This window comes from Sciurus vulgaris, assembly GCF_902686455.1.
Source record: "Sciurus vulgaris genome assembly, chromosome: 8".
NCBI lineage: Eukaryota > Metazoa > Chordata > Mammalia > Rodentia > Sciuridae > Sciurus > Sciurus vulgaris.
In genome coordinates, this window is record NC_136468.1 from 144452835 (window position 1) to 144477204 (window position 24370).

The 24370-nt window shown below is 39.6% G+C and overlaps 1 protein-coding gene across 1 annotated transcript; it reads right to left on the minus strand.

Annotated features, from left to right (window-relative positions):
• Nucleotides 1-688: 688 nt before the first annotated feature.
• On the minus strand, nt 689-22480 carry TRAFD1 (TRAF-type zinc finger domain containing 1). Its single transcript, XM_079149584.1, has 11 exons — nt 22324-22480; nt 17294-17429; nt 17104-17157; nt 13786-14191; nt 12757-12963; nt 6463-6539; nt 5049-5279; nt 4176-4296; nt 2484-2802; nt 1816-1888; nt 689-1564 (listed from the first exon to the last, which is right to left on the minus strand). Exons 1-11 carry the CDS (start codon nt 22368-22370, stop codon nt 1505-1507), a joined length of 1731 nt encoding a protein of 576 aa, XP_079005710.1. The 5' UTR covers nt 22371-22480; the 3' UTR covers nt 689-1504.
• Between the last annotated feature and the right edge of the window lie 1890 nt (nt 22481-24370).

Genomic DNA, 24370 nt, shown 5'->3' on the forward strand with positions numbered 1-24370 from the left:
TTACAGTTACTTGGGGGGCTGAGGCATATTTGAGGTCAGCCTTGACAATTTAGCAAGACCCTGCCTCAAAATGAAAAACAACCTAAAACCAAACCAAAGGTGTAGCTTAGCAGGTTCAATACCCAGTACAAAGAGAGAGAGGGAGGAGGGAGGGAGGGGGAAAAGGAGAAAGGAAGGAAAACTAGCCCTCAATATATCCCTTTTCTTGGTCTGGCTTCTTCCTCTCAGGATAATTATTTTCAGAGTCCTGGCTCTGCCAACAATCAGCTACACAATCTTACATAAATCAAGTGTCACTTGTTTTATGTCGCACCTATGAAATGGGGCAATTCCTTCCATGCCCTCCACCACCGTCACCACCAGGAGGTTTCTGGGATAACGACTGAACTCAAAATGACCTCTAAGGCCAATGGTCCTGTGTGAACCCTGATGTGCTGAGGGGGATGGATAATCGTAAGGCTCATCCACTCAGGACGGGGGCTTTTGAAGACTCTGCCTTTCTCTAGTCAATCAGAGGTAGTCCCTTATTCTTGTCATTGCCAGAGGTACAACAAACCTGTTTCCTCAAAGGTCCAGTTTAAGAGATGAGAACACTACACCTTGAAATTCTCGAGCACTCTGAGAAGGAGCCCGCACTGGAGCTGCGGTCTCTACAGAAAGCACAGGCATATGAACCACAAGACGTAGCTGAGCTCCAAGTACAAACTTTATTTCTATTACAAGGAAGCTGATAATTATAACAGTAAAATAAGAAGGGAAAGGGGCTCTGACACTTGGTTTTCAGATCAAGTGTGAGACGGGGGCCTGATCAGGGCAGAGCCCAGTGTGGCCCTAGTGGAAACAGGAAGCCCTCAGACCTCCCATTAGAGGGCAGTGAGGACAAAGGAGTCACCATACCCACGAAGAGCAGAAGGCAGTGATGCCAAATGACAAGGAAGCAGCTTGAAACACAGACCCTAGTCCACATACCTCCAGCTAACTCTTCCAAAGGCCTTGAACCTAACAATGAAACTGGCCTGAGCACTTTCCCAGAGCTGCTCTATACACACACCACAGCCCACAACCTGGAGTGAGCAGGGGCAGTACAGGGGAGAAGTTGCCCAAAAGCCCCCAACTTAGGACCCCACAGTTAAGAAAATCACTTCATGTTGGGAACCAGATTTCCAGAACCCTCTACTCCTTCCACCAGGACCACAAAGCACCAAGAAGCAGTGGTGATGGTATTTCAAAAGGTGGAGTCCTGGTGGGCCAAGAGGGCATTATCAGTACCAAAAAGTGGCAGCTAAGGCTGAAACAATTCCCAATAGCCTCCCTGCTAACCCTCCCTCAAACCCCCAAACTCCCACAGCACAATTTCAAAAGACACAAAATGGTGGCCGTAACCTAGAAAAAGAATAATCCGGAAAATCTCCCCTGCCTAAAGAGCCAGAGAGGTGGGGCCTGCACCAAGGCAAGGGCTGCTATGCATAGGTAGGAACCAAGGCGAGGGTCTCTGCAGACACCACTACTCCTCCTCTTCTTCCTCCTCTGCATCCCCAGCTCCCTGCTGCTTCGGGGGCTTTGCCTGTTGAACAACACAAATGAAGAAGTTTTACACAGGAAGTTACAGAGCACTCCTCCTCCCCTAGAGCCCTGAGGATGTCCAGCTTCCACAGAAGCCTCCTCATCAAAAGCCAAAGAACAGCCCTTAGTTCTCTGGCTTTTCATGAAGAGCTACAACCTCCAGACTCCCAGCAACTCCTCCGACTTCAAAAGCCTCACCACTCCCATCTACGTGTGTTCTCCTTGAGCATTATGGGCTGGATCCCCAATTACCTTTGCAGTTCTGTTGCGGTAGTTAGTGGCTGCAGGGGTGACCCGTGAGCTTCTGCCACCTTCACTCCTACCACTGAAAAAATAGGATTAGAAACCAGTTCCTGAAATGCCCCTGAGTCAAGGTCCAAAACTCAAGAGGGAACAAAGAGCTGGTAGCAGAGCAGAAGCAGCTTTCCACTAGCAAAGCACACCAACAAAAAACCTCCTGAACGCAGGGCACAGTGGCACATGCCTGCAATCCCAGTAAATCAAGAGGCTGAGGCAGGAGGATCACAAATCTGAAGACAGCCTGTGCAATTTAGTGAGACCCAGTCTCACGATAAAAAAGGGCTGGGAATATAGCTTAGTGGTAGGGATGGAACCCCTGGAATTCAATCTCCAGAACCACAAAAACCAAAAAAAACTTGGATACAGAAACAGATAACAATGTGGGCAAAGTCCAAACGCTTCCCCATGGCACTATTGAGGACATAATTCAGTAGTAAAGCACATGCTTAGTTAGCATGCATGAGGTCCTGGATTCACTTCCCAGTATGCACACACACCAAGACAAACTCCTCCTTCGCACAAACTGCAGTCTTACCCAGGCTGGACCAGTGTGACAAGACCTTTTGCCTGTATTCTCTTCAGCTACTCCCAATTTCCATTCCCAGGCTACGGATTCTTACCTTGCTCCATATCTCCCAGCAGGCCCAAGGGGGAAAGAGGACACAAGGTATTCTGGGCGGAGATTTCGAACTGGGCACGTGCCAGTGTCCATGGCCCCATTCTGGCTGCTTCTATTTCGCCCCCGTATGTCCTGGCTCTCTGAGTTGCTGAGTTTCAGAGGGTTGGGCTGGCTCCCAGCTGTAGGGCCTGATGTTGATTTTGATAGTCGGTTACAGGTAGTTGTAATATTATTAATGGGTCTGCTGGGGGGCAGAGGGTAGATGGGTCCTTTAGCTACTTCCTGCTTGATATCATCCATGTAGCCAGAAGACAGTTCTCCTGGGAAGAGAAAATAGTGACAGCTTTAGGGGAAAGCCTGCTCTTACCATTATTGATGGATTCAGGGCAGGAACAAAAAGATTGCAGAGAGAAGACAACTGCTCACCCCTAAAGGCGACTGGGGCCCATGACCCTAAGAGAATCACAAACACTGTCTACTCTGCACATTGATTACCTGAGCCCTCAAGCACAGCCCCCTAACTACTCATCAATGTAAACAGTTATGCAAGCAAACCTTGAAAAACAATGTTTTTGGTCTTTTTGGTACCAAGGATTGAACTCAAGGGTTCTTAACCACTGAGCATCTCTCTAATCTCCAATCCTTTCTATTTTTTTTAGGGGGTAGGTACCAGAGATTGAACTTGGGGCACTCAAACAGAGCCACATCCCCAGTCCTATTTTGCATTTTAGTTAGAGACAGGTCTCACTGAGTTGCTCAATGCCTCACTTTGGCTGAGGCTAGCTTTGAACTCTCAATCCTCCTGCCTCAGCCTCCCAAGCCACTGAGATTACAGGCAGGGGTGTGCCACAGCCCCCAGCTATATTTATTTATTTATTTTTAGTTGTCAATGGACCGATTTGTTTATTCACAGTGCTGAGAACCAAACCCAATGCCTCACACATGCTAGCCAAGCCACATGAGCCACAACCCCAGACCCCCAACCCCACCCCCTTTTTATTTTTACTTTGAGACAGGATCTCACTAAGTTGAGAGCCTCACTGAGTTGCTAAGGCTGCCTTGAACTTGCAATCCTCCTGCCTCAGCTTCCCAAGTCACTGGGATTACAAGCATGCACCACTGTGTCCTTGTTTTTTTGTTGTTGTTGTTTATTTTTGGTACCAGGGATTGAACTCAGGGGTACTCAACCACCGAGTCACATCCCAGCCCTATTTTGTATTTTATTTAGAGACAGGATCTCACTGAGTTGCTTAGCACCTCACTTTTGCTGAAGCTGGCTATGAACTCATGATCCTCCTGCTTCAGCCTCCTGAGTCACTGGGATCACAGGAAAGCATCACCACATCCGGTTTCTAATTGGTTTTGAAGTAGAAAGTTTCAATAAAAGTTTACTTGCCTAGTCATGAGGCTCGTAAGTAATAATAATAGAGTACATCGACAGGATATCTACAGGTTACAAGCTCTGACTCTTAAGTGTGTGTCTCAGCCGTCCTTAAAGCCATTACCCTATCAATCTACACTTAGGACAGCATAGTCTAATGTAGAACCATAGCCAGCTACAGAATTCCACAGGAGACCCTACTGGGCTTGGTAACTCAAGATTCAGGCAACCCCATTAGAGCAGTGATGAGAAGTGGTAAGCAGGCCCAAGCCAGCAGTGGGCCTATGGCCATGGCCAAGTCCTGGCTAATACCCTGGTGTCTGACACGCCTCCTGGGCAGCTCTGGTGAGGTCTCTTGAAGCTGGGAATGCTGTCTAGGAATCTCCTCGATCACATGGTTGTTTGCCATGGCTGGGCGTTGGTCACACTGGTCCTAAACATCAAAAGTCAGAATTAGTACCTCAGAACTGAGAGTGGTGAGAAGAAAAGGAAGAACAGCAGGTTAGGTTAGGGGATCAGGCCCCATCTGGAGGGGTTCTTTGACAACCACTAACAAAGTCCTGGGTACTGTAACATAGGAAACACCTGGAATGGAGCATCCATTCACATTAAAAGGTGATGCACCAACAGAAGCACCTCCTGATCTGTGTAGGAGTAAAAGAAGGACTGGTCTTGGGGGCCCAGAAAAGCACTTCTATACTTTGCCCAGAGTATATGGGGGTTTATTTAATAGACAGCCAGCACTAAGCTTTCTACCTCTTGAACCCAAAGCATAAGACTTTCTTTACTACACTTCCTGGATTACAAGCCCCAAATGACACCACAATGAGAAGGATGTGCCTGGTCAAAAGCAGAATGTGTCAGTGACCTCAGGGAAAGCCTCGGTAAGCCCTCCTGGCAACGCCTCCAGGACTGCCCAAATATAGTCCTGGATCCTGAGTCCTCAGAAGTGACATGATGGTTTCAGTTCCTATAGGGTGGACAAAGTCTCAAGGCTAGAAGTACAATATATCTTAGATAGTCAGTTCACGGTGCAGGGAATGGCCAGAAGCCACAAGAGTGGATTTCTGTGCAGGCTGGAATGCAACCCAAAGGCTAAAGTAGACTCTCAGTTCTGGAAGCCTCAAGTTCATTTACAGAGGATCAGCATCGAGCCAGGCAGGTGAGTCCTTTAAGGAATCTTACCTGGTGATGGAACAGCACCTCTTCTTCCAACTGTACCCCACAGAATTCACATGGGATGATAACACTATCTTCCACAGGGGGTGAATTGCTCAGCCCCATCAAAGAGTCTAACTGGTTACTTGTAGCCTGTTGCAGAAAGTTCTGGAAGATGACATCAGGATCCTCCACCCCACTGGAAGAAGAGCTGCCGGTATTGAGCGAAGGTAAGGCACGTGAAGGGTTACAGCTTGTCTGTCATTCAAAAACCATAGATTAAAAAAAAAAAAAAAAAAATCAGAGGCTAAGGAAAAAACTACATTCCTGAAACATTTTCTACAAGAAGTCACAACATTTTAATAACATTTTAATAGTAAGGAGAAGGACTAAAAAAAATGTCAGGGGAATGCTGACAGAACATTCACTTTACTTTTAAACACTTCCATGTTATTTTTTTCCAACAACTTTTTAAATTAAAAGATTCAAGATTCTTCCCACTGACATACACTAAAAGTAAGGCCCAAATATTCTTAGTATCCTTATTAATAAATTGTCCTTTGCTGCTCCCAAACCAAAGCCCAGAAGTATTCAAATACTGTTCTCTCCATTTAGGGGAGGAAGGCAGGTACCCAGAACACAGGGGCTACTTAGCAGTCTTGAAAATGCCAGACAAGGGTGCACCAAATCAGACCAAGAGAATGTTGAGGGACAAAATGGTTCCTTCTAATCAGTAATCCTCAAACACTAAGACGACTCTCTATTCCTAAATGGCTCAAGAACCATCAATCATTCAAATAATATCTATTTTCTTTCATATACAAAGTTTGAGAGATTCTTAAAAACTAGGAAAACTCAAGAGGCTGCCTAAAGGAACTTGGCAAAGTGGTACCATCAGGAATCAGAAGAGCATATCACAGGGTGATAGGCTATCAGAGAAGTAGGAACAGATTTTCAGGGTACACACAGGTGGAACTCCTGACCTAGCCTTCAGAGTGTCTATCAGGATAGTTTCTTAACAGTCATGGCTGAACCAAGTCTGCAAGTATGGGGTCTACACTGTTAGGTGTACTGAGGCGGTAAGGGCAGAAGGTCACATGCCTGCCAGGCTGAGAAAATAATATGCAGAAAGGATCATTAAGTCTTCATGGAACTGAAAGGACTTTAATAAAGCTCCAATAAATCAAAATGTAGCATGAAATGAAACCAGATCAAACAATGGTCAACAGAAATATATACCAGTCACCACCATGTGGAGAGTGTGCTGGATGGGATGAGACTGTTGGATCTGCTGGAATGAGTATTACTTTTTCTAACCTGTTAGTCATTCCACAGAAAAGAAAAGTTAGCACTCCTACAATAGACACTGTATTAAATATTTGTGTGAGAATTCATGTGGCTCACATTCCCCCTCACAGCTCACAAGTAGTATTCAACATACCTGATGGTCAATCAGCAGTTCCTCTGGGTACAGCTCCTCACAAAATTCACAAGGCAACATGGTCTCATCAGCTGCACCTAGGTATCAGGCCACATGGTCAGACTCAAAAGGAACAAAAACAAACTTGATTTCAACTTTTTATTCCCCTTGTAACGTTTTATATAAAAGTTTGACTTCAGTCTGAGATATAGCTCAGTGATAGACCACTCCTGAGTTCAATCCCCAGAACCACATACATACGTAAATATAAAATTACCCTTACTGGTAGTGTCCCTAGGTGCTTGCCACAAGTATATATAAATCTTCGCAAAGGAACATGCCAGAAAACTTAATGTTTTCTCTTTCTCTCTCTCTCTTTCACACACACACACACCAGCAAGCCTCCATGAATAAGAACCAACAGGAATAACAAATAGCAAAATATACCTTAGGTACTGGTATTTTCAAACAGAGGAAAAATAAGCCTACTAAACATGTTTTAAGGGGCTGGGGCTGGGGCTGGGGCTCAGTGGTACAGTGCTTGTCTCACATGTATGAGGCACTGGGTTTCATCCTCAGCACCACATTAAAAAAAAAATGAATAAAGATATTGTGTCCACCTACAATTAAAAATATTTTAAAACACATGTTTTAAGATATGTTAAAGAGGGAACTATTATGACATGGCTAAGGTATGAAAAGATTATTTTAATGAGGTACAATGAAGAATCAAACAATTCAAATAAAATGATAAAATCGACAGAATGAAACTTCAATAGACTTATCAAATTACAAAACAGAAATAACAAAGTAGAAGATCAATTAACTATTCATTGGATTAGACAAAGGGGAAGGAAGGGAAGGGAGGAGGAATGGAAATAGGAAAGACAGCAGAATTAATTGGACGTCTTTTCCTAACCTTATATGTGAATAAACAACCAGTGTAACTCCACTCATGTACAACCACAATAACTGGATCCCAATTGGAACGAGTTATACTGATTCTATGTAGTGATTTTGTTAACTAGAAGACAGATAAGAAATCATGAGAGCTGGGGTGGTGGGGGCAGGTGACGCAGTGGGAGAGCACTTGTCAAGTATACCTGAGACCCTGGGTTCCATCCCAGAACCACAAGAAGAAAGGAAAAAAGAATGAATCATCAGAACATAGCATAGAAGACAAAGAAATGGAAAACCAGAGTTAAGAGACATGAAGGACAGAGTTAAGTCTAACACACATAAATGGGATTCAAGAAGGGAAGACTACAGAGAATACAAGAGAAGCAATAATCAAAGAAGTAGCAGATGAGAATTTTCTGACAACATAAAAAAATAATAAAAATGCCTGTAATCCCAGCAGCTCCAGAAACTGAGACAGGAAGATGTTGAGTTCAAAGCCAGCCTCAGCAAAAGCGAGGCACTAAGCAACTCACTGAGGCCCTGTCTCTAAACAAAATACAAAACCAGTTTGGGGATGTGGCTCAGTTGTTGAGTACCCCTGAGTTCAATCCCAGATACCAAAATTATATATATATATGTGTGTGTGTGTGTGTGTGTATTATATATAAAATATATACATATTTTGTATTATATATTTTATTTATATATATAAATATATAAAAAAATAAAGTACTGGGGCTGTAAAGTACCTAAATTAATTTATTTATTTTATTCAATAAATAAAATAAAAACTCACCAAGTTATTTTTAAAATAATAATATAGTGCATAACCATTTTTTTTGTTTTGTTTTTTCTTTCAAATTTTTTTAGGCAGAGCCATCTCAATTCAGGATTACAGGGTTTCTGGGCCATCCACCATGCCACCCCATCAAGACCACCTTCTTGCTTGGCTTCGGCCTCCACCACTACCACCACCTCTTTTTCTTACCCTCCTCCTTCTTCCCCTCCCTTGAGCCCCAGCAATCATTTTTAATATATATGTATATATATTTTTATTATATACATAAACTATATTTCTAAAACTCTACAATTGGAGCTGGGGAGATAGCTCAGTTGGTAGAGTGCTTGCCTTATAAGCATAAGGCCCTGGGTTCGATCCCCAGCCCCCAAAAAAAAAAAAAAAAAAAACCTCTACAATAAAAAAATGCATTGTTCTTAGCAAAGCACAATGGCAAACTCCTGTAATCCCAGCAACTCAGGAGGCTGAGGAAGGAGGATCACAGATTGGAGGTCAGCCTCAGCAATTTTATAAGATTCTTTCTCAAAATTAAAAAAATAAAGCAAAAAGAGCCAGGGATGTAGATCAGTGGTACAGATATAACTAAGCAGAAGAGTACTTGCATAGCATGCATGAGGTTTGATCCTCAGCATGGCAAAAAAAAAAAAAAGGGGGGTGGGGGATGAGGAAAACAACTCCATTTGCAATAGCCTCAAAAAAAGTAAAATACTTGGGCATCAATCTAACCAAAGAGGTAAAAGATCTCTAAAATGAAAACTACAAAACACTGAAGAAAGAAATTAAGGAAGACCTTAGAAGATTGAAAGATCTCCCATGTACTTGGATAGGCAGAATTAATATTGTCAAAATGGCCATACTACCAAAAGTGCTATACAGATTCAATGCAATTCCAATTAAAATCCCAATGATGTACCTTACAGAAACAGAGCAAGCAATCATGAAATTCATCTGGAAGAATAAGAAATCCAGAACAGCTAAAGCAATCCTTAGCAGGAAGAATGAAACAGGGGGTATCGCAATACCAGAACTTCAACTATACTACAAAAAGCAATAGTAACAAAAACAGCATGGTATTGGCACCAAAATAGACAGGTAGATCAATGGTACAGAATAGAGGACATAGACACAAACCCAAATAAATACAATTTTCTCATACTAGACAAAGGTGCCAAAAATATGCAATGGAGAAAAGACAGCCTCTTCAACAAATGGTGCTGGGAAAACTGGAAATCCATATGCAACAGAATGAAGCAAACCCCTATCTCTCACCCTGCACAAAACTCAACTCACAATGGATCAAGGACCTTGAAATCAGACCAGAGACCCTGCATCTTATAGAAGAAAAAGTAGGTCCAAATCTTCACCTTGTTGGCTTAGGATCAGACTTCCTTAACAGGACTCCCATAGCACAAGAAATAAAAGCAAGAATCAATAACTGGGATAGATTCAAACTAAATAGCAAAGGAAATTATCAGCAATGCAAAGAGAGAGCCTACAGAGTGGGAGAATATCTTTGCCATTCATACTTCAGATAGAGCACTAATTTCCAGAATATATAAAGAACTCAAAAAACTACACCAAGAATACAAATAACCCAATCAACAAATGGGCTAAGGATATGAACAGACCCTTCACAGAAGATCTACAAGCAATCAACAAACATATGAAAAAATATTCACTATCTTTAGTAATAAGAGAAATGCAAATCAAAACTACACTAAGATTCCATCTCACCCCAATTAGAATGGCGATTATCAAGAATACAAGCAACAATAGGTGTTGGAGAGGATGTGGGGAAAAAGGTACACTCATACATTGCTGGTGGGGATGCAAATTAGTGCAGCCACTCTGGAAAGCAGTGTGGAGATTCCTTAGAAAACTTGGAATGGAACCACCATTTGACCCAGCTATCCCACTCCTCGGCCTATACCCAAAGGACTTAAAATCAGCATACTTCAGAGATACAACCACATCAATGTTCATAGCTGCTCAATTCACAATAGCCAAACTGAGGAACCAACCTAGATGTCCTTCAATTGATGAATGGATAAAGAAACTGTGATATATATATATATATACACACAATGGAATATTACTCAGCTATAAAGAATAATAAAATTATGGCATTTGCAGGTAAATGGATGAAATTGGAGAAAATCATGCTAAGTGAGATAAGCCAATCTCAAAAATCCAAAGGACGAATGATCTCACTGATAAGCGGATGATGACACATAATAGGGGGTGGGAGGGGTGCAAGAATAGAGGAAGGAGGGACTGTATAGTAGGAAAAGAGGGGTGGGAGGGGTAGGGGAAAGGAAAAAATAACAGAATGATTCAAACATCATTACCCTATGTAAATGTATGATTACGCAAATGATATGCTGTTACTCCATGTACAAACAGAAACAACATGCATCCCATTTGTTTACAATAAAAATAAATTTTAAAAAAAGGGTTGGGGGGGTGCTGGGAATATAGAGCTCAGTTGGTAGAGTGCTTGCCTTGCATGTTAAAGACTTTGGGTTCAATCCCCAACACCACCAAAAAAAAAAAAAATTAAGGAAGAAAAACTGTATGATGCAGGCATATGGTTTTTTTTGTTTGCTTTGTTTGTTTGTTTGTTGGTACCATGGATTGAACCCAGAGGCACTTAACCACTGAGGCACATCTCCAGTCCATTAATATTTTGTTTTGAGATAGGGTCTCCCTGAGTTAGTTGCTCAGGGCCTCACTAGGTTGCTGAGGCTGGCTTTGAACTTGTGATCCTCCCCAGCTGCTTGGATTACAGGTGCATATGCCACCCCAACCAGCAGTATGTGCCTTTCATCCCAGCAATAGTTTGTAGCCAACTGTAGCAACTTACTAAGACCCTGTATAAAAATGAAAAAGGGTTGGGGATATAACTCAGTTGTAAAGCACCCCTAGGCTCAATCCTTAGTATGAAAAAATAAATAAAATTAAAGGGAAAAAGTCATCAGCTATTCCAAATTTCTTTTTTTTTTTTTTTTTTTTTTTTTTTTTTTTTTTTTTGTGGTGCTGGCGATTGAACCCAGGGTCCTGTGCATGGGAAGAAAGCACTCCACCAACTGAGTTATATCCCCAGACCGCCAGCCCATTTTTCTTCTTCTTCTTTTCTTCTTTTTTTCTTTTCTTTTTTTTGTGCAGCTACCCAAATTTCTAACACGCTATTTATCTCCTTTACCCAGGCAATACAAGACTCAAATTTCTTAATTCCTATTTTACCTAAATTAACAAAATGTTAAGAAGTCACTCTACTGTTTTTGGAGTCATTATTCAGATAATGGCACAAATAAAAATCAGTTGAGAGAGCTAGAGCTGCTTAACCTTCAGGCCCCTTAAATCTCTTAAAATTTGAGTGTTTTAAATATGACATACATTAATCACAGAACTCTCTTTTGTTACTCTACATAAAAGACCAAAGGATAGTTTATTGTTTGCGTTCCAGCTTCTATTTTTAAAAAGGCTTTTTTCATATGGGGTTGCTGGGGAACTGAACTCATGGCCTCCATTGAGCTAAACTCTAACACCCTAAAACTTCAGCCTTAATTCATAAGTCATTATGGATTAAGTATGTGCTAAAAAAGAGTTTTTTAAAATAGGGGTGCAGAGGGAAAAGTACTTTATACTAGAATGACAACAAGTGAATGTAAAATAAATTATAGAAATAAGAAAAAAAATCACCATTTACAGTCACCACAGCAATACTTGACTTAAGCAAGAAATATTAATGCTAAAAGAACTAGGTAAGATTATATGAATATCCCATTCCCCAACAATCTCAAAACAACACAATGATAAAGGGGAAAAGCTTTATAAGACATAAAAAGATAGTCTTATTGACCTTAATGGATAATGAGACAAACCAATACATCTTAAGGAAACAAACACCAAAAGCACATTCCTGACAAAACTGTAAACAAGAGCCTAAACATGGAAAAACTATCAAATTTAAATTGAGGAAGGAACAGTCTGCAAAACTGGCCTGGCCTTTTCAAAGTGCCAAGGTCCTAAAAGATTTAAAAAAAAAAAAAGTGGGGGGTGGGGCTCTAAAGGACATAATGTAAAAGTAGGGAACTTACGTTAAATTTCCTGAGAGTGACACTTATTATGTTTATACAGGAGCATGCTCTTGTTCTTAAAAGATATATAATGAAGTATTTAAGAACAAAATGTGGGGGTTGTGACTCAGTGGCTGAGTCCTTGCATACATAGCATGTGTGAGGCACTGGGCTCAATCCTTAGCACCGCTAAAAATAAACATATTAATGAAGTCATGCTGTCCTTCTGCAACTACAAAAAACTTTTTTTTTTTTTTTTAATAAAATAAAATGTTGGGCTGGGGTTGTGGTTCAGTGGTAGAGCACTCACCTAGCATGTGTGAGGCACTGGGTTTGCATCTCAGCACCACATAAAAGAAATAAAGATACTGTGTCCATCTACAGCTAAAAATATTTTTAAAAAGAATAAAATGTTGCCTTCCAACTTACTCTCAAATGGGCCAGGGGAAATATACAGAGAGGTAAATGTGAAGAAATAGTAAACTGATGAATTCAGATGAGGAATATGTGGGTACAATGCAGAATAAGCAAACCTACCCTTCATGTCACTCAGGGAAGTGGGCCCACCATGAGACTGGTCTGCCTCACAAACAGCCCTCCAGAAGTCCTGTTCTGCCACAGTGGAGGCCTGGCCCTCATTTTGCAGACTCAGGGCCAACATGAAGTCCAAGTTTGCACTATCTTCACCACCCTCTTTGGGAGGCTGCCGGCTTCTATTTCTTTCCTGCCTTTCTTGTTCTTCAACTAGAATAAAAAAAACAGCCAGCACTCAAGACACATTAGAGATGTTGCAGATACACTCAAATCTATACCTACCAAATGGCCAAAAGTGAAAGACATTTAGCCAACTCCTCCCGTACTCTTGGCTCTCATAGGTCTCTAAATGATAAGTCTAACATGAAATAAGGATCCATTATTATTCTGTATGTTTTATTAAAAGAAATATTACTGTATAAGTATGACTCAGGCACTGTGCTAAACATATTTTATATTTTTCTACAGCAATATGACTTAACATAGGGATCAGACTGCCTGAATTCAAATCTCAGCTATACCATTTACCAACCCTCATGCCTTTAATGAGCATTAAATGAATTAATACATGTAAAACACTCTATAAATGTCTAAGATATGTTAGATACTTATAGCACTGGCATTATCATGAACTCTAACTGCAGGCCCGAAAGGAAGAGCTTTTTTTTTTTTTTTTTTTTTTTTTTTGGGGGGGGGGGGGTGGTACTAGGAATTGAATGCAGGGGAGCTCTACAACTGAGCAACATACCCAGCCCATTTCTTATTTTGAGACAGGGTCTCACTAAGGTGCCAAGGCTGGCCTTGAACTAGTGATCCTTTTGCCTCAGCCTCCCAAGTAGCTGGGATTACAGGCATGTACCACCTAATGTGCCCTATTATTTCTATTTTATAGGAAAGTTGAGTATTTTTCCCAGTATTAACCAGCTATAATCAGATTTCTCTAATCAAGATCTATTTGGTCCCAAAGTCCTGTCCCCATTTGCCCTGAAATTTTTATAATGTTCCAGTTCTCTAATTCCAAGCTCAACTCACATAGATTATTCTGAATTGGAAAGGGAGCTGTCATATTCCTTTGGTTGGTAGTCCTATTGCGGAAAAGGTCTGATTCAAAGGCTCTCAGAGGCCTTCGGGGTAGCCTCATGGGAGGGTCCAGAGCTTCAATCTGTCTCAGGAGCTGGGATGCAATCCAGATTCCATCTTGACCCCAAGACTCATCGTATGTATTAGGAGATACAGCAACCTCATTTCTCCTTTCCTCCTCCCCTCTCCCACAAACTTCAGGGTGAGACTTCAGGTCTTTCACAAGGACATTGCGTCCACAGTTGCCACATAGCTCTGTCCGGGCACCACAGTAATCTTCATGTTCCTTCAGTTTGAGAACAGAAAGTTCCAAATCACAGTGCTGGCAGACAGCAAGCCGCAGAGGGCACTCAGTCTCCTGCAACATAGAGTAATAAGGCAGTTAATATGCACATCTAGGAGAGGCTGTTTATTTCAGGGCAAAGAAAATCAAAAATATGCACTTTGATATTCTCTTATGGACTGTGGATGTAGCTCAGTGGCAGAGCACTTGCCTAGCATGCATGAGGTCCTGGGCTTAATCCCCAGCACAAAGAAAAATACTTTTTTTCTTCCAACCCTAGCTTCACTCCTAATGCTTTCTATGTATTTGACTGTCACAGTTTCCCCTTTTGTTCCTGCCACAAGGCTTTACAAAAGGAAAGCAAATCTGAGGAGTCTACTAAGCAAACACAAATATAACATCATTTTGTGCACACATAAAAAGTAATCCAAGATCAGTCATTGCTCAGAAGCAAATAACAAAAAGCAAAGCAATTCAGATATTTTGTCAAAGCTCCACCAGTTTCCCCTTATCATTACAATTTAGTCTCAAGTAATTAGTAATGAGGAAGAAACTGTGCTTTAGGAAAAAACTTCACATTTGTATTTAGCATTCCTTGGCTTTAACTGGACCAAATAAACCAGAAATCATCAATGACTCCAAGAGTATAAATATACTCAGTGGATGAAGAATAAAACTTTTACATTTAATTGGAAATTCTTACTAAAGCATTAAAAACATTACAATGATATGAAAGGGGCACGGATATAGCTGAGTAAACAGTGTGCCTACAATGCACAAGGCTGTGGATTCAATCCCCAGTACAAAAAAAAAAAAAAAAAAAAAGTTCACATATTTTAGAATCACTACATCAAAGTGCAAAATGTCTCTTCATACAAATGAAACTCTTTTTAGAGACAAATGTTACATATTCTTTCCTGCCTTTAAAATTTTATGCCATGGGTTTGTGCAAGGCCCTGGATTCAATCTCCAGCACCAAAAAAAAAAAGAAGAAAAAAGAAAAAAAAGTGTGATTATTTATCATGTAGCTATAATTCCTCATTCAGAATTTTTTTGTGTGTGTGTGTGTGTGGTACTGGAGATTGAACTCAGTGTCTTGGACATGCTAGGCAAGTGTTCTACCACTCAGTAACTCCCAGTCCCTTTTAAATTTTGAGATGAGGTCTCACTAAATTTCCCAGGCTAGCCTCTATCCTGAGATCTTCTGCCTCAACCTTCTAAGTAATTGAGAGCTGGGATCACAATTGTACACTAGTAAGCTCAGTACAAAATTTTTAATTTTTAAAAATTATTCCACTGGAAAAATACTACTGGATTAAGTTAGTCAATTACAAATGACAAACAATTGCTGGCCCATGCCACATCAGTATTGTGTTAACAACTCTAAAAACTCCCAGGAACTTACAAATAAAGCAAATAAAGTAAAATGCATTCAAGAAAACAGAAATTTTTTGTTTTGTTTTGTTCTTGTACTGGAGATTGAACCCAGGGGCTCTTAACCACCGAGCAACATCATTAGCCCTTTTTATGTTTTATTTTCAGACAGGATCCCACTAAGTTGTGGAGACTGACTTGAACTTGCAATCCTCCTGCCTCAGTCTCCCACATTTCTAGAATTATAGGTTGTGTGCCACCATGCTTGGCAAAACAGACCAATTTTTAAAACACTAGATAGTTAATCTCTGATCTGAAATTGTCATGGTCTGGCTGGTAGGCACATTAGGGAACATCCTATATTCATATCTTTACAATAATCCTTATATCACCAAGGGACTTCCAGAAATAGGTGAGAGAGAAGTTATGAGGACAATTTACTAGAGGTTGTTTTACAAAGCAAGCAGATGCTACAAACATTGAAGTATTCGTTACTTCTGTTAATGTGATCTCAATCATATCCTCAAGGCTGCTAAAGCCTAATAAAACATACCAAATGCTTAGGAAAAAAAAATAATAGAATTGGGCTGGGGGGGCTGGGAAGATAGCTCAGTTGGTAGAGTGCTTGCCTTGTAAGCACAAGGCCCTGGGTTCAATCCCTAGCACCGTAAAATAAAAGAGAAAATATATAAAAATAATGGAATTAAGTCTGCAAGGTATTTGAAATGTTATTCTCTAGACTGCAGGGTTATAAGTGATTCTTATTTTCTTATTATACTTTCCTATTTTTCAAATTTTCTACATTGAATATGAATTACCTTTTACAATTAAGAGTAATTATAATTATGGGATGGGGTTGTGGCTCAGTGGTAGAGTGCTTGCCTAGCATGTGTGAGGAACTGAGTTCAATCCTCAGAACTGCATAAAATAAGCAAAGTTATTGTGTCCATCTACAACTAAAATTTTTTAAAAGAGTAATTTAATTAATCAAATTAACTTGTTATGACTTTGTTTTCATGGGGTCTTTTTGTTGTTGTTGTTCTGAGGTACACAGAAAAGACACCAATCTGAAAAACTTACCTTGATAAATTTTTCTATATGTATATGTGAGCACTACCTTAATAGTTGCTGGTATTTTTTTTTCTGGTAAATTAATATCCTCATTCAATTTTGACCAATTTTATCTCACCTAGTAACCACTGATACCATGTTCTCTCACCAAATGGTGAGGAATTTCTTTAGGTGTAAAAAGCATGTTATGCAAGTGATCAAGAGGTCATAATGAAATTATACCATGTAAGGCAGGTTGATTAGGTTATCCCACACTGGCAACACCAGGCAATAAGACTGCCAACAGCCAAACCCCAGAAAATGATAAGTATCAGTTCCAAAGGGAGAGACTCTGAAGATTAAGCAGCCAGACAGTGCAACAGCCAGGCAGTCAAATCTGGTAGCAGTCAGAGCTCCCAGTAGGTTTTGAGAGGCAGTATACACGTGAGCTGGCAGAGAACAAAACCATCATCAAACTGGTTTCCATTCTGCAAGTGACTATGTAATCTCAGTGGGACTGGCCCCATGGTACCTCATTCCCCTCACAGTGTAAGAAGACTAACCTCATGCTTCTTTAATTGCCTCTTCTCCAACTTCTTATGACATTTGCAGGTCACCTAGGGTAAGAAGTAACAATTATGTGACTTAGTGACAATAGGATCACTTGTTATTGCACAATAGCAAGTATGATACAAGTTATGGACAATAGCAAGTACAACACATTCATAAACGTTTGGGTAATTGGTAGTTCACCTGACAGTGTTCTGTAGCCATGTGAATCTCCATGTCAGATTTGGGAAATGGTTCCTTGCAGATAGGACACATACCAATGTTCCTTTGACAATGGATCTCATGGATGGTAAAGTTAAACACAGGAATTTCTTTTTTGCTACAGAAACAGACCAAAGAAAAAAGCAAGCATTACTAATTGTTCTATCTATGCCTTTTCTTGAAGTGATTATCACATAGAAATCTGTTCTGTCCAATTTTTAGTCTCCATCATCTCTCTTTAGTGAATACCTACGCTACAAACTTTTAAGAACTAAATTCTGAAGGTTGAATCTTCAGAGGAACATTCTGAGTTACCAGAGCTGTGCATTACCTCTAAAAGCTTAGTCTTGCTTCCTCCAAGTCAGAGCTGATCTCAACCAACGAGAAGTCAGATGCCAAAAAAAGCTGAGTTAGGCTTTTCTTCTTCCTCCTTTCCTCACCCACCAAGTACTAGGGATTGAACTCACAAGCACGTTACCACTGAACTACAACCCCAGTCCTCCTTATTTTTTATTTTGAGACAGGATCTTGATAACTTGCCCTGGCTGGCCTCAAACTTGGAATCCTCCTGTCTAAGCCTCCCAAGTTGCTAGAATTACAGGCATGTGCCACAACACCTAGTAAGCTAGGCTTTTCTAAAACTATCCATGCCCCCAAGTAGTGTGATACACTCCAGGATTATTTAAAAACCAAAACCAAAACAACATACCACTTATTTTCATTATCAATCTTAAGTAGTTTAATTTCATTGTTTTTTATTACCTGAAAGAGCAAACCAAAAACAGTATATACCAGCTCTGGGATAGTCAAAATGGAAGGGAAAATTACCTTCATTATGTCTACATGCCTTGGAAATATCTGCCTGGGTCATTATAAACTACGTAAAACTGTACAAAAATGAAATCCGAACTGCTCCCATTCCTGTCTCTTCACTCACTCACTTTGTTTGGTGATCCAAAGATCATACCTCAGTTGCAAACAAGACTGGGGCAAGGGACAATCCAAAGTGAAAGAGTGAGACCAACTAACTTAAAAAGAGCATATATTCCATCAAACTACAGACACATACGCTATTCAAAGGCTCTTTTATTCATTTGGATGTAGTCACTGGAAAACGCCAACTATACAGTCTACCTAAAGACTGAATTAAAAGAATGCACCTATTAGTATGTCACCTAGAATAAAAATTCAGAAAATAAAATACTGAACAGAATCAGTGCAGATAGTCATACATAGGCAAAAAAAAAAAAAAAAAACTTTTTTTTTTTGGCCTTTTTAAGAGTTTTTTTTTTTTTTTAATGAAGGCATTGCTGTTGCCCAGGCAGGGTTCACGCGATCCACCTGCCTCAGCCTCCTGAATAGCTGGGACTAGCAACAAATCTTCTAATATCTTATTTTGCTTCTGAAGCTGAATGTAAGAACCCTCCCATGCATTAAGAAACAGCTTATTTCTCCTTGTAGAGTTTCAATCCTCATACATAGTCTAAGAAGGATATCAATGTACAATGAATGACATGACTCCAGCTACACTCAGTCTCTCAATCTGAAACACCTATACACCAAAGTACCATTTTATTTCATTTGATGGTGGAACTACCAAGTTTGAAACCCCAAGGAACTCTCATATCACTGGATGGTAAAAGAAATCAACTATAAAAGATAAAAACTCAAAATGAACAAACAGGGAATCTATCAATGGCAACACATTTAACTACGCCTATTTCTGCCCAATTCCTTTTTTTTTTTTTTTTTTTTAAGAAAACACTAGTTTTAAATTAATTTTTAAAAATTTGGGGGGAATACTGAGGATTTAACCCAGGGACCCTTTACCACTGAGCTACATCCCCAGTCCTTTTCATTTTTTATTTTGAGACAGGTCTCACTAAGTTGCTGAGGGCCTTAATAATTTTCTAAGGCTGGCCTTAAATTTGGGATACTCCCACTCAGTCTCCTGAATAAAATTTTTTAAAATTATAAAATGTATAGTGGAAAGAGCTATAAATCAAAGTTATCATTTTAGCCGTGGCACACACCTATAATCCCAGCGACCTGGGAGGCTGAGGCAGCAGGATTGCAAATTGAAGGCCAACCTGGACAACATAATGAGAGCTTGTTGCAGAAAACAAAAACAGGAGCAAAAAAACTCAAAAGTTATCATCTTAAACTAGTTTGTTTGTTTTTGGTATACCCAGAGCCCTTTCTATTTTTTATTTTGAGACAGGGTTTCATAAGTTGCCAAGAATGGACTCAAAATTTGTGACCCTCCTCCCTAAGCCTCCCTAGTCATTGGGATTACAGGATTATGCCTCTGCATCCACCTATTAAAATTAACAAAAAGTAAAAATGGTGAATCACAACTGCCTCACACATAAAGCACTGCGTTCGATCCTCAGTTCGATCCTAAATTTATTATAAAAATAAATTTAATGAAGGTCTACAATTAAACTTAAAAGAGATACTACAAAACTAGTATTCTAATATATTACTGATCATAATATAAACTGCTTGTAAGCCAGGCATGGTAGTGCACTACTGCAATCCCAGCATCTCAGGAGGTTAAAGTAGAAGGATCACAAATTCAAGGCCAACTTCAGCAATTAAATAAGGCCCTAAGCAATTTAGCAGACCCCCATCTCAGAGTGGGGGGAGGGGGAGGCTGGGGATGTATCTCAGAGGTAAATGGGTCAGAGTTCAATTTTCAGTACCAAAAAAAGCTGGAAATGTGTTTCCAGGACCATAAAATTGTACACTCTTTTTTCTTTTTTTGGCACAAGTGATTGAACCCACTGACCCATATCCCTAGCCCTTTCTATTTTTTATTTTGAGACAGGGTCTCACTAAGTTGCTGAGACTAGCTTTGAACTTGTGATGCTTTTGAACTTGTCTCATCTCCGCAGTAGCTGGGAGTAAGGTAGGTGTCACTGGGCCTGGCAAATTATACACTCTTAAACCTCATAATTAGGTATGAATAATTGTATTACATTATCATAAAATGATAAAAAAAAATTAAAGTTAAAATCATCTTAAGAATTCCAGGGCTGGGGAGATAGCTCAGCTGGTAGAGTGCTTGCCTTGCAAGCACAAGACCCTGAGTTCAATCCCTAGTACTGCAAAAAAAAAAAAAAAAAAAAGAATTCCAGCATGGTGGTGCACTCCTGTAATCCCAGTGGCTTGGGAAACTGACACCAGGAGGAATGAAAGTTCCAAAACCAGCCTCAGCAAAAGTGAGCCACTAAGCAACTCACTGAGACCCTGTCTCTAAAAAAAATACAAAATAGGACTGGGGATGTGGCTCAGTGGTGGAAAAAAATTGAAGTCAGTTATTATTACTTAAAAATAAAAAGAATCTGAATTTCTTTTTTGTAATTTTGGCTGTTATCTTCTTTTAGCAAAGAAAATCAAGATAATAAATGTTCAGCTTTCATTCTGCAGGGTTATTCAGGATAACCTGTTGATATATGAAGTATTCTATACACACAAGAACACTAAAACTTTAGAAATGAAACAAAAAGTTTAGAATTGAAATCATAAGGGGCTTGGGGTTGTGGCTCAATGGTAGAGCGCTTTCCTAGCATGTGTGAGGCCCTGGGTTTGATTCTCAGCATCACATATAAAAAAATTAATTAACTAAAGGTCCACTGACAACTAAAAAAAATTTTAAAAAAAGAAAAGAAATCATAAGTCACTGAGTGCAGTAATGCACACCTCTAATCCCAGCAACTTGGGAGGCTGAGGCAGGAGAATCATACATTCAAAGCCAGCCTCAGTCACTTAGGCCCTAAGCACCTTAGCAAGATCCTGTGTCAAGGACGTGTTAAGGATGTTTAAGGATGTAGCTCAGTGGTTAAGCACTCCTTGATTGGATTCAATCCGTGGTACCAAAAAAAAAAGAAAGAGAAAGAAAAAGAAAAAAGGGAAAAAAAGAAGTTCATGGTAACAAAAATAAGTAAGAATCAAAGCAGTTGTTAGGTAAGGCCACAGGGCATTTACTACCTACATTTTCACCTCCTAAGAAACCTTAAAATAAAAAGGTAAAAGATAAAAAAAATAAAAGGTTGGAGGATATAGCTCACTAGTAAAGTGTGATCTGTTTAATCCCCATTACCAAAAACAAAGAAATTTAAATAAAAGTTGCTTAAGCTGGGCATGGTGGTGCAGGTCTGTAACCCCAGTAGCATAGGAGACTGAGGCAGAAGCATCAAGTTCAAAGCCAGCCTCACCAAAAGCAAGGTACTAAGCAACTCAGTGAGACTCTGTCCCTAAATAAAATACAAAATAGGGCTAGGGATGTGGTTCAGTGGTCAAGTGTCCCTGAGTTCAATCCCCAGTACTCACCCCACCCCCCAAAAAAGTTGTTTAGATGGGAGGAGTTTGTATAGGCTTACTCAGTCTTCATGATTATGTTTTCTTCTTTAAATAAACTGCTCTGGTTTTGAATAACCTTGTCTTCATTAGTTTCTGTTAGCACACCATTTTTAAACTCCCTTAACATAGCTATTTATATACTGTCCTAGGACCCAGACTCCTTCAAGTGTGGACTGAAATTAAAATATAACCAATACATCTGTTTTATTATAAAATCACATATTTTCTCTTAATCACTTGCTTTACTGATTACTTTGAAATCAACAATGATACACATAAACACAAACAATGCCAAAATAGTTTATTAAACAACAGAAAAGTGATAATGGCTAATACAAAGAAATACCTTATTAAGGCAAGACACCATCGATCCATACAGGGAAAGAATATTATGACTAGCTGTTGCTCTAATTATATCCTAATTCTGCTGAAAGTTAGGCTGAACATAAAGAAAAGATGTAGCTCAGTAGGCCCCTGGGTTAAATTTCTAGTACCAAAGGAACAACAACAAAAAAAAAGTTCTAATCTCATTTTATTTATTTGCACAGTATACCACAGAACTCCAACTTTAACCTACCAATAAATAAACAAACTTTTTACAGAAGCTAGTTTGTCCTCATTTCAATAACATTTCTTAGATCTCTTACCAGTTGTCACACAGTCGAGTATCCTGGTCATCTAGAAATTCAGCCATCTTTAGCTCTTCCTGGAAACTACAAAGTAAAAAAGTATGAATTTTCTATTTCATTTCTGCTTTAAGGATGACATGGCAAAATAAAAAATAAGCTAGCATAAAGAAAATGGAACCAAAACCAGTACACTGAAGCATTCTGATACCGAACACCCTTGGGGTTTTTCTTTTTATTATTTTAAAATTGTCTATTTAAAATAATTTGAGTTACAAAAACAGTTGCAATAAAACAGTATGAAAAACTCCCTTATGCTCCTCACCCACCCAGTTTCCCCAAAAGTTAACATCAAAAATAACCATTATAAAATTCTCAGATATAGGAAATTAACACTGCTAATACAACACTAGTAACTAATCTATAAATCTTTTTCAAATTACAATCATCCCCCCAGTGCCCCTTTTCTGGCTCAGTATGCCATCTAGGATCACACAATGCATTTAGTTGTTATATTATCTGTGATCTGTGATGCTTCTACAGTTTTAAAGACCTTTCATGACCTTGTTCAACTAATTACTAACAGTTACTAATTACTGGTTAATTATCTTGCAGGAAGTCCTTCAGTTTGGGTTTGACTAATTTTTATTTTCAGGATTAAATTCATTTTTGGCAAAATACATTAGAAGTGATGTTGTGTCCAAATTGGTGCATTATATCAGAAGACACATGATGTCAATAGTTTTATTACTACTGGTGATGTTAACTCTGATCACTTAGTTGAAACGGTGTCTGCCAGGTTTCTTCACATAAAATTTTTTCTTCTTCTTAAACAAGATGTCAATGAAGAAAGCAAAGAGCTGGCAACTTTACTACCAATATTTACTTTGGATTATTCCTTTCCATGACACCCAAAAAAATGGTCTTAAACACTGACCTTTAATAAAGCTCCAAAACAGTTTTAACATTATCAAACTGTCACTTTTTTCATTTGTTGATTCAACATGTTACAAACCACTGTGCCCTGGCACTAAGAATATTTTACAAGTTAAAAAATATAGCATCTGACTTACAGCAATTTAGTGACAAAGAAAAATAGTAAGCAAAACAAACAAAAAACAAAAAAAAAAATAAGGTGAGTATCTTAAGGAAAAGTACATAGGCAAAAAGGAATAGGGTGTCTGAGGGATGCAGTGCCACAGGCCTGTAATCCCAGCAGCTGGGGAGGTTAAGGCAGGAGGACTGGAAGTTCAAACCCGGCCTCAGCAACTTAGCCAGACTCTAAGCAACTTAGAAAGATGCTGTCTCAAATGAAAAATAAAAAGGGCTGAAGATGTGGCTCAGTGGTTAAGTGCCCCTGGGTTCAATCCCTGGAAGGAAAGAAGGAAAGAAAGAAGAAAGGAAGGAGGAAAAAGGAATGTGCCCCTGGGTTCAATCCCCAGTAAGAAAACAAGAACAGGGTTAATGGGGCTGTAGCTCAATGGCAGAGCACTTGCTTAGCATGTGTGAGGCACAGGGTCCAATCCTCAGCACCACATAAAAATAAACAAAATAAAGACATTCTGTCCATCTACAACTACAAAAAAAATTTTTTCCCTTTTTTTAAAAAGAAAATAAGGACAAAAAAGGGGGCTGGCTGGGATATGGCTCTGTGGTTAACCACCCAATCAATGTGGTTCCATCTCCAGTACCCCTCCCACCGCCCTCATCAAAATAAAAAGGGGAGGGTGTGGTAGGAACTCTAGATAAGGCTGGTCAGGGAAAAATTTTCCAGGGAGATGACTTTTAAACTAAGACCTGAAGTGCAAAGAGTCAGCCAGGCATAGACAAAGATAAAGGATGAAATGGAAATAGGGAAAACCTCTCTAGTCACTGGGAAGAGCAAAAGGCCTGAAGAAAGGAAAGAGAAAGTAAGAGTAGATCTGGGAAGAGCATAATTAAAAAGAGGGATGATTCCAAAGGTCTTATCATGTTATATTCCAAGAGCAGTGATAAATCACTGAAAGCGTTTTTAAGTAGGGAATGACTCAAGACATCCACTGGCACATGAAAAGTCAACCGGGGACGG

Bases quoted from the DNA above. Each gene is read 5' to 3' on its own strand.
- TRAFD1 (XM_079149584.1), bottom strand. From the start codon at position 22,370: ATGGCTGAATTTCTAGATGACCAGGATACTCGACTGTGTGACAACTG. The intron at 12,964-13,785 runs GTGAGTTGAGCT...TTTTTATTCTAG, and splicing joins TCCAATTCAGAATAATCTAT to TTGAAGAACAAGAAAGGCAG. The intron at 6,540-12,756 runs GTAGGTTTGCTT...CCTGATACCTAG, and splicing joins TTCCCTGAGTGACATGAAGG to GTGCAGCTGATGAGACCATG.